Genomic DNA, 14,933 nt, shown 5'->3' with positions numbered 1-14,933 from the left:
CATAGTCCAAAATATACAACTTATCTGTTCATGACACATTTAGACAGCCCACAAGTAGCAAAAATCAATTTGACTTCTGCTGCTCTCTTCTGTAGTTACCACATAATTTTAACATTTATTTTGTGATTTATACAATATCTACTTCCAAAGAGGATTTTAGGTTTCTTGTATTACATGTGAGAAAGAATGATTTTAAAAAATTGCAACAGAGTACTATATATGTGGATGAGAAACAAATTAGGAGCTATTAAATATATATATTTTTTTAACTAAATATTTTTGCTACTTCGAACTCTACCAAATTTTCTCAGAACTTACTATCAACCAAGGCAAAAGGGAACCTGCACGGGATTTGCAGCAAAGAAAATAAACATGAACAGACACACAATACCTTCTAAAAGAATCAGTTCCTACTAAATCGAACAAAGTGAACTCATTCATTTTTCAACTTAAGTTAAGAACCGTTTCTTGGACTAATATATACAGTTTTAAAAGTAAAGAAATTTGGGGATAGATGATAGCTACTGAAATTAAAAAGAAAAACAAGCTTTTAAAATATTGCTCATAATATACTTTTGCAGATACTGTCAACAACAAAAATAGTAGAAATATTTCTCCTGATACAACATAAATTGTAGAGAACAAAATAAACATTTAATAAACTAATCATTAAACTAAATATTTAGTTTAATGCACTGACAATATTTCAAATAAAATATGACAATGCATTTGTCATATTAAGGCTTGAAACTTTGAGAATATATATATACTGTATATATATAAAATAAACAATACATATACTGTTTATTGAGTTTCATATGTACAAATGTGACTTTGCCCATTTCAAGACATAATTGTTATTTTTATATCCTGTATAATTAGGATCAAATGACTGTAATTTAATTTATACAACATTCAAGGACAAAAATCACAGAAAACATAATGAAGTTTGTCCCATACGTTACAGCTTTGTATGGTATTTCAAAGACACACAAAAATCCCTAAAGCTAGAACTGATAAATATTCTTTAAACATTTTTAGTAAGCTCAATCTTCTTACTTATCTAAATAAATCTGAGTATTTAGTTGTTGTTGTTTTTTAATTTCCTTAGTAATCATCATGAGAGGTGAGCTGGTTTAAATTTCATTGATCATTCTGACATATGTGTATTTGCTGGGCAACAAAACACATGCACATTTAATAAGTTGCAATAGAGCTATAAACTTTTAAACGATCAAAGGAAATCTTTTTGCAGGTTTTATGGGCTTCATAAATAAATCTCATTAAATGATAGCCTTACCACTTCCCTGGCCTGTATATAAACATCTGAACTCCTCTTTAAAGGATGATAAATACTAATCACAAAATAATAGGATTAGAATGCAATTTATGTTCTGAAAGCAAATCTAGCAAAGAAAGAGACAGTCCACATCTAAGGAAAACATATATGCTCAGGTCAAATTAATGCAGGATTTTTTTCAGTTTTTTTTTAAATTTACATGTTAGGCATTTGAATGAGTATAATAGGCATCTAAAAAATGAACATAAATGAAAGCATTGTCAAACAACTAATTAATACACCCGTAAATGTAGTCCAGGATTGTTCAGGTGGGAATTCCCTCCATGAGAATATACACTCCTCTGGATAATGCTGGCAGTCTGATCAAATGCTCTGTGCTCCCAAGATCCTGACTGGTTTGGCAGGAGATGCTATGTTTTCACCTTTACCCACCTGGCTGACAAGGTTCTGGCCTTGAGTTTGAGCCCCAAGCATCCAGGGCTCTGCAGATTCGCCCTGGGGCTTGTGAGAGTCCTGCACTCAGGCCCTACACACTCCTGGCTCCATGCACTACCCCCCAGATATTGTGCTTCCAGCTTTCAACTGCTTCTTTCTCAGCAGTTGCTATATTTCTGGTCAGTAGGGATTTCTATTTAATTTTTTTTAGTGTTGCTATATGTTTGTTAATCTAAATTTTTTTCTATCATTTCTCTGTTTTTGGAATAGAAAGGAGCATTTTCAGTTTGTACTTAATGTGTTATCTTAAACTGGAAGCCAATCTTCTGATCCTATAATATAACCACCTAAAACAGAAATGTGTGTAGTGTAATGATTACTCAGTAATAACTAGCAGCAAACCGAGCTTGTTGCTTTTGCTTGCAACTCTTCGATGGAGTGTTTTTTGTTTTTTTTTAACTTGCTGAATGGAACAGGTTACACATTCATATAGTTCATAAACTAAAAACAGGTTTTCCTTAAAGTCTGGTAGTTTGGGGTGTGTTAAGCACCCACTGTGTTCCCCTCTGTGCATGTGGTGGGGTTTGTCGTGCTATGAAAACCCATGTCAGAACCTTCAGGCTGCCCAAATATCGCAAAGAAGACTTTTCCAGTCTCCTGCCTAGATACTGGGAGCTAAGTTAGCGTAGAGGTGGATAAACATTTATTTAACTCTGTTTTCACAGGGAATATGTTATGGACTGAACTGTGTCCTCCTTGCCTTTACCAGTGAGATTTTAGTCTAATAGAGAATTCTAAGGACTAATTTTTAGTTGACTGAATACCTAAACTTGGGCAGTAGTCCTGCAACCTGGGCTGGGCCATCTAGGCCTGGTTCTCTACCATGTTGAGGCTTTCTGGGAAGCCAGCCACTTTGGGCAGGAGTAAAATGCAAAGTTGTTTACTGAGGATCTGGTTTGTGGGGGTTGATTGGGGCAGAAGACTATATTTATGCTGGGGTGACTCCCAGAAATACATAAGAAGCAGCTAGAAAAACAATGTCCCTAAATTCTTTGTGGTATGTTTGCAAACTGCCTTAGATTGTTTTGACTATAGTTAAGTTTGAATTTCTCCTTGTCAAACATAGTACAAAAGCTTGAGGTTTCCTCTCCCTCTTGCAGCCAGTACAGAGGATGTAAATGGTGGCTAAAGACTGAGTAAGCTTCACCTGATTGGTGTGGGTGCTGGTCTCTTGTCAAATGTGTCCCTAAACTTCCTTCTCCTCGCAGGCAAGCCCCCAACCAAACATCTAAGATAGGAAGTGTTCCTTTCTTCCTCTTCTCCCTACATGGGGTTACCAGCAAAGCCAATACAACCACTACTTAGATAGAGTAATTGACTTCTGCAAATTCAAGGGTGTTCCTTCTCCCAACCTCTCCTCTTTCCTTCCCTTACAAACCCTCTACCCTAGACAACATCCTCCCCACCACACACACACCCCCACCCCCCCACCCCCCCACCCCCCCATCCCCCACCCCCACCCCCCACCCCCCGCCCCCGCCCCAGAGGATCTCTGCTTACCCTTCTAGTGTGGTCTGGTAATATCACCACCTTGAATGTGAATTGCTATCCTTATTGCCCCTATTCAAGAAGAGCCAGCTGGCATGTTGTCAGGAAGCACTATTTAAAATGTGAATTGTTACAGAGCAAATGAATACTGTGTAAGAACATTAAAACAGAGAGAGAGATTTCTAGTTGTGGCCTTTTCTTTTCCACTTGCAGAAGTTTCTTTCGCATTTCTTGTAAAGCAGATTTAGTGGTGCTGAACTCTTCTAGCTTTTGCTTATTTGTGAAACTCTTCATCTCTCCTTCAAATTTGAATGATAGTCTTGCCAGGTAGAGTATTCTTGTTTGTAGGGTTTTTTTTTTTTTTCTTCACCACTTTAAATATGTGATGACACTCCCTTCTGGCCTTGCAGAGTTCCTGCTGAAAAGTCAGCTGACTGTTTTATGGGAGTTCTTTTGTATGTAATTACTTGCTTTTCCCTTGCTGCTTTTAAGATTTTCTCTTTCTCTTTATTTTTTGACATTTTAATTACAATGTGTCTTGGTGTGGACCTCTTTGGTTTGATCTTATCTCTGTGATTTCTGGACCTGGATGTCTGTTTCCTTTCCCAGGTTAGGGAAGTTTTCAGCTATTATCACTTCAAATAACTTCTCTGCCCCTTTCTGTCTTCTCCTTCTGGGACCCCTATAATGTGAATGATAGTACACTTGATATTGTCCCAGGGGTCTCTTAAACTGTCCTTATTTTTCAATTCCTTATTCTTTTCTCTGCTTAGCTGGAGTGATTTACACTACTCTGTCTTCCAGTTCACTGACACGTTCCTCTGTATCATCTAATTTACTGTTGATTCCATCTAGTGTATTTTTATTTCAGTTATTGTATTCTTCAGGTCTGTTTGGGTCTTCTTTATATTTTCTCTTTGTTTAACTCCTCACTGTTTTCATCCATTCTCCCTAATTCATTGAGCATTTTTATAATCACTACCTTGATTTTTTTATCGAGTAGATTACTTATCAACACTTCACTTAGTTCTTCAGTTTCATGTTGTTATTTGTTTGGAACATATTCCTGTCACCTCACTTTGCCTAATTCTCTATGTTTATTTGTATGTTTTAGGGAAGTTTGTTACATTTCCTGATCTTAAAGAAGAGGCTGTATGTAGGAAACTTACTATGGGGCCCAGAAGCACACTCGTCTCTGGTCACCAGAGCTATATTTTTTGTTTGTTTAATACCTTAAATTTCATATAAGATTTTAGGCAATGCTGAACAATCAACCCAATTAAACAGATAACTTTTTTTGAAATGTTAACACATTTACCATCTAAAACTATCTTGAATAGTTTTACCAAGAGTAGATAGAATTCACTTTAAGGAATACACTATATACCAAAAAACAGCATCAACTATATTATTTTCAACAGCACTCAGCCTAATTTTAAAAGATCACCATGAATTAAGTTGAAATGAACCAAAACATATTGGTGTTTTAGACCTTTAGCATGTTAAGGTTAATGTTTATTTTACCATATAATAAAACCTTAGAAAATTATTTTAAGTTGATTTTTATGAAACTTATTTAATTATAAATATGTGTGTTTCTCATTGGTGAGCAAATACTAGTCCTAGAATATATAATAAAAAATAACATTAGCAATAAGTCTTAATTAAAGGCATGCTTACGCCTTAGTGTTATGGATTAAAATAGAAACTCAGGACATTCTTCAATAAAATTTTTACCGTATAACCTATGTGTATAACTAAATGATCATATCTTTATGATTCTTTTGGAAAAAATTCATTTTATACTTACCTACAATGTCAGTCATAAGTCCTAAAATAGTCTCATCTCCTATAATCCAAGGACGTTTCCCTACATCATGACCATAGGCTCCCCTGTAATTCAAAAGGGAGATGAACAATCTTAGTTTATGTGTGTGTCTGTGTGTATCTGTGTGAGTGTGTGTGTGAGAGTTTTCAGATATCAGCATTAGCAACTGGACATTTCTAAATGAGTCTTTGTAGTGTTTTAATAAAAAGCATGCTTTTTTGAAAACCAAAAGTAATACTTGAGAACTCTGCTTTTTAACTTGTCATTTAAAAAAATTTCTTTGATTTCCTTTCTGTTGGGGAGCGTAGGGGCGATTACCCATATATTTCATTATTTTTCTCTATTTTGGAGTCTAAGATGTTATTTTTTTCTCTTTTCTTTTGAAAATTTCAAGACTATTTGAATACCTTACTTGTATACCATACCATATAGTTGTACCTATACTAAAACATATTAACTGTTATTTGAGGCTAGAGATTAAAATGATTATTAATTAAACATTAAAATATAATTACAATCTGTAAATTAAATAGAAGTGTATAAAATGTGACTATACTCATGGTAACATTTTAAGTAGATAGTAAAACGTGGCAATAATCAAAGCCAACACTATTTCTTGACCTATTTTCTAGCAATTTCATCTATCATATTCTAGCTCAATTTTATTATTCTAGTAAGTATGCCAGTAGGCATAATGGAGAAAACACAAAATACATAAGAGAACTTCAACTCTCTGGTAGTTTCTATCAAATGAGGAGGTAAAATATTTGAAAAATATAGGAGAAGAAATTAAAACAAAGGATTAAGAAGGGAGTGACTTTTGTGTACTGTTACAAACATATCTTAGGAAGCTTTGAATTAGATTGTTTTTAATTCTTTTGGAATCCAAAGACTATTTAAACTTGGAAGAAAAGAATGAGCGTGTGCTCTATGTATAGTGCTAATTGTGATGAATACATACTCTGAAATTAGGTAAGCTGGCAGTGGTGAGCTGGTAAACCTTCTCTCAGAGGTGAAGGGTAGCAGAACACACCACACTAAAATGTAGCATAGTGGTATATTGATCATCTTGAGCTGTAGGCACTTGAAAAACAGAAAATGCATGGAGAAGCTTTCTCTGAACTTCCCTATCTGCCTAAAGACAGATCCTTCAAAGGGAATTCAGTTGTCATAAATCCCCTCCTCAGGAGTTTCATCAACCAGGGAAAATTGATTCTTAGCACAGAAGAGATTAGAAGTCAGTAATACCCCAGATAAACTTTGTCACAAACTATACCTCTTATCTATTTTCAAGGACCATCTTTCATAGAAATCCTTTACTCTCCTCTAAGAGGCCTTCATCTCTCCTCCTCTTTCCCTTTTAACAAGGGATTTAAGCTTGAATTCTAAGCCACTTTTGGGAGTTACTCATTTTTCCCTGGGTGTTTCCTATGTATACATGAGGTATTCATGTTAATACACTTCCGTTTGTTCTTCTCTTGTTAATCTTTTATTACAAGCTCTCAGGTATAAACTCAGTAGGGTAAAGGAAAATATTTTTTCTCCTCTACAGAGCAGTGGGGAACTGGAAGGGAGGAGCCCTGTTTTTTAGCCCTTGCTGTTTTTTGCGGTATGACTACCCCCATTCACGTGGCCAATTTGGTATCAACAAAAATCTTGAATATTTAGCAATTGGCTCCATCACCTGGGATGAGACAGGTCCAGGGCAATACTGGGCCCGAGGCTACATTTATTAGAGGTTTATAGGGCCTAATTTTCCACTTTTATAAAAGTAAATGGGTTACAATACATAACTTAAAGGATAGCTATGAAAAACAAGTAACATGTGAAAAAGATTGGTACATGGTACCCCTTTTCTGAGTCTTCTTTCCTAATGAAAATCTAATGTTAAAACTCACTTCACCAGCATGAGGTGTAAAACACAACTTTTAAGCTAATATTTCAATTACCATATAAACTGAGATGAAGGAAGAAGACTTTCTTTGAGAATAAACAGACTATAAGAACTAAGGAGGAAAAGAAGGGCAACTGTTAGTGCATATTATTCATATTATTATTAGATAGGCTGCAGCTTGCCTCTCTCTTGATTTCCAATATAAATACTAAAGACAAAAATCATTATCATTAAATAGTATTTAAAGGCAGATACTTGGATACATTTTTATTTTAATCATATAGAGCTCCATGGCCTTGCTTATAGCACAATACATCTTATTACATTTAGGTAGTAAAAGTCTATGTTCTGCCTCAGAGAATTTATATCTCAGAATATGATGTCACCTACTTCTCACTCTGGTAGACACCATGATAATAATCTTTAAGGATACTTTCTTCTTGGAATGCTTTTGTCATCTTCCTCCCTTTAAAATATCACATGCAGAGTCAGCTTCTTCATTTTGTCAGTCTCCTAGCCTGAGATAGTGAAATGTATTTAGAAAGTGTTACCCAAATAAACTCAAAATAAAGTGGCCTGTCATTAGAAAGAGCTAATGTGGATCACACTGCAGTCATAACGTACATATTCAAGTTAAGAGAAAGATTATGTTGTTCTCATTCAAAACTGCTTAAAATAGTTGCTGTATAGCTGCAATCTTCTTTTACAAGTGCTGGAAAGGAGAAGAGAGCATAGGAAAGCATTCACTCACTACCATAGCATCAATCATTGCCTGAGTGAGCTGTTCTCAGAGAAGTCTACAAAGCAGTATTTGCTCAGAAAATTAAATTTCAGAATATAAAATCTAATTAGGAAGTTAATAGAAATGTGGATCCTCTTTGAAATATGACTGTGCTTTAACCATCCTACAAAATGAAAAGTGGCCCTGCTTTTAAAAGCTCCCCCCAATAAGCGAATAAATAAGACTTCACAGTCTTCCTTAATGATATCACAAGTTTTTTTCTGTGACCCAATTGTTGATTAGCCAACAGAGATGTCAGGAAAAGCTCTGTCACATGTCATACCATGTATTTTCTTATTCATAGTGAAGGGTGGCAGAATATGCCACACTAAAACTGGCCTCTTTGGCATAAGATTATTTTGCACAGGGGCTTCCCTGGTGGCGCAGTGGTTGAGAGTCCGCCTGCCGATGGGGGGGGCGCGGGTTCGTGCCCCGGTCCGGGAGGATCCCACGTGCCGCGGAGCGGCTGGGCCCGTGAGCCGTGGCCGCTGGGCCTGCGCGTCTGGAGCTTGTGCTCCGCGACGGGAGGGGCCGCAGCAGTGAGAGGCCCGCGTACCACAAAAAAAAAAAAAAAAAAAAAGATTATTTTGCACAAAGCACAAAGAATGCACTTGAGGTCCCTAGTGGTGCAGTGGTTGAGAATCCACCTGCCAATGCAGGGGACATGGGTTCAAGCCCTGGTCTGGGAAGATCCCATATGCCGTGGAGCAATTAAGCCCATGTGCCACAACTATTGAGCCTGTGCTCTAGAACCCACAAGCCACAACTATTGAGATCAGATGCTGCAGCTACTGAAGACTGCGTGCCTAGAGCCCGTGCTCCACAACAAGAGAAGCCACCACATGAGAAGCCCACGTACTGCAACAAAGTGCAGCCCGCTCTCGCCGCAACTAGAGAAAGCCCGCGCACAGCAACAAAGACCCAACACAGCCAAAAATAAATAAATTAATTAATAAAAAGGAATGCACTTGAAAAACAGCAAATACATGGGGAAGATATCTCTGAACTCCCCTTATCTGCCTGAAGACAGATCCTCCAAAAAGGACTCAGTTGTCATAAATTCCCTCCTCAGGAATTTCATCAACCAGAGGAGATTTACTCTTGTCACAAGAGAGGAGACTAGAAGTCAGCACCACAGCCAGACAAACTTTGTCACAAGCTATCACACTTCCCATCTATTCTTCTAAAGTTCCATTCATCCTTCCTAAGAATCGTTTACTTTCCCCAGAGTAGCCTATATACCCCTCCTCTGTCCCTATTAAGACAGTACCTAAGCTCTCAAATCTCACTGCTTTTTTGGATATTCACTTTTTTCTTTTTCCTGTGATGCCCTCATGCACGTAATGTTAAAAATGTACTTTTATGCCTTCTCTCTGGTTAATCTGCCTGTTGTGTTTATTTCATAGACCCAGCTAATGGATCTAGGAGAGTAGGGGGACAGTCTTTCCTCCCTTACAATACACTTTTTTTTTTTTTTTTTAAAGAAAGAAACCCATAAATTGAACCACTGCAGGTCTGCAGGAGCAGGCCTCTCCCATGTGCTTTACCAGTACCTTTTCTGCACACACATTGCCATGTAAGTTAAGTCACTGTCTGCAAACCAGGCCTTTTGTTCCTAATATGTAATTCAGCGGGCTATTTTTCTCTTTAAATAATTCTACCTAATATGTCTCAGTTCTTAGAAGAATGCCTATAAAAACACAAATGTGGCAAGTTTTTGCTCCTATGAATAAGAAAGAAATTTATTTATCTAGCAGATAAGACAACCCAGAAGACCTAAGATATAGTGATTATATCTTAGGGACACAATATACATTTCTCAACTTACAATGTGCTCTTTAGGACTGACGTATCTTTCCCTTCTAGCCGAACTTTACCGCTATGAATATTAACCCATGTTATTCTCCTTTAAATAATCTGGGCCATTGGTAAAATATATAATTTTAAATGTTCTCAAAAATTATTTAAGTTTATTGCCTATCCATCCTAGCAGACCCACAATGAACAAGTGTATGATATTGTTGCTTCTTATTGTTTATGGTAGCTTCTTGCTGATAACTAATTATTATATATCAAAGAGTGAAATAACCCTAAAAGTTTTCTATTTCAGAATATTAAAATTATCTAAATATTATCATTTCACCAAACAAATAATATATTCTCCAAAGTAAAGTGTTATTAACCTACTTTAGAAATCACATACAGTTGAAAATGACTTTGGAAAATAATGATAATCATTTATAAAAAACACAGAGGTAGGTATTTTATTTTCATAGTTTTGCCTTAAGTAACTTGAAGTTTTAGAAGAAATCATTTGGGTCCTAAAATATTTCTAAGTGTGCCTGTATCCTTGAGTTTTCTTTAGTATAAATAATCAAATATGGTATCCATATGAATTATAAGATGGGATGGCATTGTGACCAGTGATGGTTTATTTTGTAGATAAGTAGGTAGTATGTCTACAATAGGCCATAAAAGATGATGACATAGAAGATGAAAACCATGAGCCAAATGTCATTTCCTACATTATAGGTCATGGATGGCCAGAGACTTGACATCAATATCCCAGAGTAATATCTTGCTTAGAGCACTCAAATTTCTATGTTACTCTTAAGATTATAAATTTTTAATATTATTTTTTTTCCAACTAATTTCAATGTGCATTAGAGTGTTTAGTGACTGTGTAGCTCTCTTTGACTCAGTTCTTCTCAAAATCTCTCAGTGATCTAGAAGAGGGGGAGGCACTGGCCTGGCTTGGGTATCAGCTAAGAAGTAGGGCAGAAGTGGGGTTGGAGGAGATGAAGAGGAACAGATAATCGGATAAAACTCACCACAGTAATGGGAGGCCCTGGATCTAGAGGCAAATCAAATATATTCAGGGGAGATTTAAAACAAAAGCAATAGCCAGAAAGGGAATTGAAGTAACCAACAGGCCACCAGAGTGGCATGAAGATTACTTTAAACTAAAAGCATGTGGACAAACAGCAGCCTAAGAAAGAAACATTATCTAGACTTAAGGAAAGCCTCCTGAAAATGCCATTGCCATTGACCCACCGTCAGAGAAAAATGACGCTTAGCACTAGGAGTTACAAATTTACTTCTCCTCCATCTTCCTCTTGGGGGGCTTCCAGCCCGGAAAGATACTGCCCATTATCATCAGGATGGAAAAGCCCAACAGAACCTTCCATACTTTCCTACTGAAGCCCTAAAACTCGCCCCTTTTGTTAAGTTGGTTTTAAACCTTTACTCTGGCTGATCAGTGAATCACTGTTTGTAGAGTGCTTCTGCACACATGTGAAATAAACTTTTCTCCTGCTAATCTGTCTGTTGTCAATTAATTCTCATGCCCCCAACCACTAGAATGTAAGTTGGTAGAGGAAAAGTTTTCCTCCCAACACAACCTTAGCTGGAAAAGGCCAGAGTGGAATTTTAAGCTAAATATTTAGGAGCAAAAAGTAATGAACAAACCCATTTGAGATGAAAGATCAAGGGTGGGATAGGGGAAAACAGGATTGCGATCATGCACCTAAAACACCACTGACATTGAGCTGGCAGGGCTATGATGTTGACTGGGCCACCACAGTTTACAGCAAAAAGACTAAATAAAACAAACTAGCTACCTAATCTTTTTCTCAGAAGAAGTCTTTTTAAAATTTACATTGCTTGAAGCATTACAGTGCACCTCCTTGCTAAATCGTCTGTCTGATGAAAAATAGGTAGAAGGGTTTAAGATTATGTAATTTTCTGTTGTCACAAGGTAAAATATAAAATTGAAAGGTAACAACAATAGAAGGGCATTATGACAGAGAGGCACTTTCCTGGAACATAACTGGAATACATGTCTTGAGAATAATCAACCATTCTTTTAATAAAGTAGGATAATCATAAGAATATGAATAGGATAGAAGAGCGGCATCTTTTTAAAATACCTGAAGGATAAAAATGCACAGTCTTGCTGAATGAATATCCAAGAGTCAAGGACACTCTCCAAAGTTCAAATTCAATCTAATTCTTTGCTATCTTTTATGTTAAGGCCAAAAATGAATATTAACCATTTTTATTAACTATGACCCTCATTTTTTAAATACTAAAGCTTGCTAGTGCAAAATGCTTCCACATGTGGTGATATTTATTTTTCAATTTATGCATAAATGTTATGCAGGTAAAGTTATAATATGCATAATAAACTATATAAAACTCTATTATTCTTGCATGGAGTTGTGAACTTACATTCTTAACCACTTAAATTAAGAAACTTTGCAATGTTATCTAATAGCCATGGTAGTAATCATTGGCATAGTCAGTGTAAACTAAACTTTATAGAAGAGGTTTTGGTCTCAATGTAAAAGACCACTGACCTGAAGAATATAGAAAGCTGGAAAAGACATTCTGAGTTTCTATAAGAACCAAATATCTTGCTCAGAATTCTTATCTGGTTTAGTTTCATCTTCCTTCCTGAATTTTTTTTTTCCTGTCCTTCAGGTTTAGCTTCCCCTTCATATCTATTTTTCAGATTCTAAGAGTCAAAAAATATTTTTAAAATAGTTGTACTATTTTTAATATTTTAAATATAAAATGTTTAAATAGTTAAAAATATTTTAAAATATTTTCAGTTCCAGCTTTATCAGTAATCACTGGGGAAGGATAAGAAGTACATAAGATTAGGTTATTTTCCTTAAGGGATTTACAATATAGCTAAGAATATGAAACTAATGAAAGTAGATGCCTCTAAACTGCCTATTGTAGAGCACTGATTATTAATGCAATAGACATTCAGGGAGGGCTAATCAGTGGTTGAGAAGGTTGATATTAAAGAGGGTAAGCATTGAGGTAAGCAGAGAGTATGAAGGCTTTCATAAGCAGAAGAGTAAAAGTAGAACATAAAAGGAGAAAAAGATGAATCCTAATTTAAGATTCCTGCATGGTTAGCTAAGCCCAAATGGAGCATTTTCTCAATAATCATGTTCAATTTGGGGAGGGAAGCACCTTCTGTTCCACTCAACCTCCTCTCCCCACCTCAACAATTTTTATTTTCTTATTTATAAAAATTAGTGTGGTAGAGTTTAGCCAAGAACTAATCATGAAAACACTAAATTGAATCCTAAATGTTAACTGCTTTGTTAATCATTTAGAAAATAAAATAATTGCATACGATGTAGATGTGTCAATTCAAGGGAGAAACTTAAATTTTTAAATATTTCAAAAGTTTTACTATTGATTCTGCAACTAACTTGCCATAATACCTTATTTACTGATCCTCAGTTATTTCATCCAGTGTTGAATGACACAATCCCTCGGGTTCCCTCTGCTCTAAAATTCTAAGATTCTACTATACACCTTTCCAAATATTAGACAACCTGGCGTGATTTTTAAAATTCTTATATGAGATGTTGAATGATAGCTTTTGAAATAATACTTACATTTTGGCCCACTTATCTAGTTCTTCTTCCAGATATGTTTTAACCATTTTTGGTTGAAGCCCAAGAGAATTTCCCAAGAAATAGATGGCTTCTTCATCCTTATTCACTAAAGATAAATCAACTGAAATAGAAGAAAAGGGAAAATATACTTATTCAATTAATTAACATTCTTCCATTTGGCATTGTTAATCCACTACAAACAATGAATGTAATTAACTCCAAGAAAGATGATACATATCTTAAAATTCCTCCCAAGGATAACATCAGGTTCTCTGAAAAATAATCTTTTACATTTATATTTTAAAATACGGTTTAAACAGATAGATGCTTTTGTTCAGGTCTGTCATATTTATTATGCTCCACGAGGAAATCTAGATTAACAGCTACTCCCAATCATAAATAGCCAATAGAAAAGAGTTAAAACCAGAATTTTTACAGAAATTATATCAGCCTATCTAGTCATAGCAGAAGGTTACCAGAATTTAGACAAGTAATAATCCTGGTGTTGTAGATCAGGCAAATTAAAAAAATCTAAATGATTACTTATATATCTGAAGTAGATATATTGAATTTATAGATTTTTGTTCTTTGTATGCATATAATATTAATACATATGTAGGCAAAGATTGTTCTCTATATCTACTTTTTATTCAAATAAATCAGAACTTTAGTGATTTGTTTTATAATTTTTCCTTGATTGCAGTAAATGCAATTTCATTAGCAAACCAATCTATATGCTTCAAGTATTTTCTAGAAATGCACAAGTTTATAATTGTGTTCTACTAAGTTTTATCTTAATTCTATGGGAAGAAAGATTAAGCTTCTTGCTGAAATTTGAATCATTTGGTAGTATACTTGTCTTTATTTAGACTACTTAAATCTTTGCAGGCTTTTTAAAGGCATACCATCTAATTCAACCTACTTTTATAGATCCTGTGTCACTTTTTCATTGGCATTTCTTAAGTCAGACCCAATCAAAGAGGTGTAAATACTGTTCACACATTTAAATTTGATTAATTAACAGTTCTTTGTCGATCTAGAGAACAAATACTGAAGGATTTTTTTTAGAATCCAGAGGTTTTAATTGGTGTACCATGGCTCAAATTTCAACTAAGCATTCAAATAAGTAGTTTAAAGACTAAACATGTTCTGTGTGTGTCAGCCTTATCAACAACCCAGGAAGAGGAGGCAATCACCCAGATCTCTGCTCCCATTTTTTTTTTTTTTTGTCTTGTTCTTTCATTGGTGACGCTTTTACAGATAAATAGGTATTGGGTTACTTTTACTTAGAAAGTCATTTTTAAAATGTGTTCAGTGTGAAAAAAAAGTGGAATTGTAAACTGAATTATCTCATCTCATGCCTCCCCAAAGTGTGGTTCCCCATCCTAAACTATTTTCCTTTTACTTGGTTGAGTTTTGTTTTTTTGTTTGTTTTTTGTCTCAAAGCACATCAAATGTCACCATGTGAGCATTCAGTTGGCATTATGTAAATAGGTAGAATAGAGTATCAAGAAAGTGCTTTGGTAATTATCCACAAGAATGAAGAGATAACACACCACTCTCCAACCTAATGCCATCAGATCTTTACAACATGAAAGACAAACAGGACTTTAAGCTGTGGGGGCCTAGGCTTCTCTTCTCTGAATAATGGTAAGAAAATTTCTTATTAAAAGTTGGTACTCTTGGCAGTCATGGGGTTCAGGACATGCTACCTCAAAATATGGCAC

General features: G+C 35.4%; 1 protein-coding gene across 3 annotated transcripts in view; it reads right to left on the bottom strand.

The window, feature by feature from the left end:
- KYNU (kynureninase) overlaps positions 1-14,933 on the bottom strand; it is a 92,264-nt gene that overhangs the window by 65,023 nt on the left and 12,308 nt on the right. For all 3 annotated transcript variants that reach the window (XM_082841314.1, XM_082841315.1, XM_082841316.1), the window contains 2 exons: positions 13,207-13,327; positions 5,094-5,176 (listed from right to left, as the gene is read on the bottom strand). In XM_082841314.1, coding sequence (XP_082697440.1) covers positions 5,094-5,176; positions 13,207-13,327 — 204 coding nt within the window. The remainder of the gene's footprint in view (positions 1-5,093; positions 5,177-13,206; positions 13,328-14,933) is intronic.

Source organism: Leucopleurus acutus (genome assembly GCF_964270905.1).
Source record: "Leucopleurus acutus genome assembly, chromosome: 6".
NCBI classification, from domain to species: domain Eukaryota; kingdom Metazoa; phylum Chordata; class Mammalia; order Artiodactyla; family Delphinidae; genus Leucopleurus; species Leucopleurus acutus.
The sequence above is the reverse complement of the archived record's forward strand: the minus strand, read 5'-3'. Positions and strand labels throughout refer to the sequence as shown.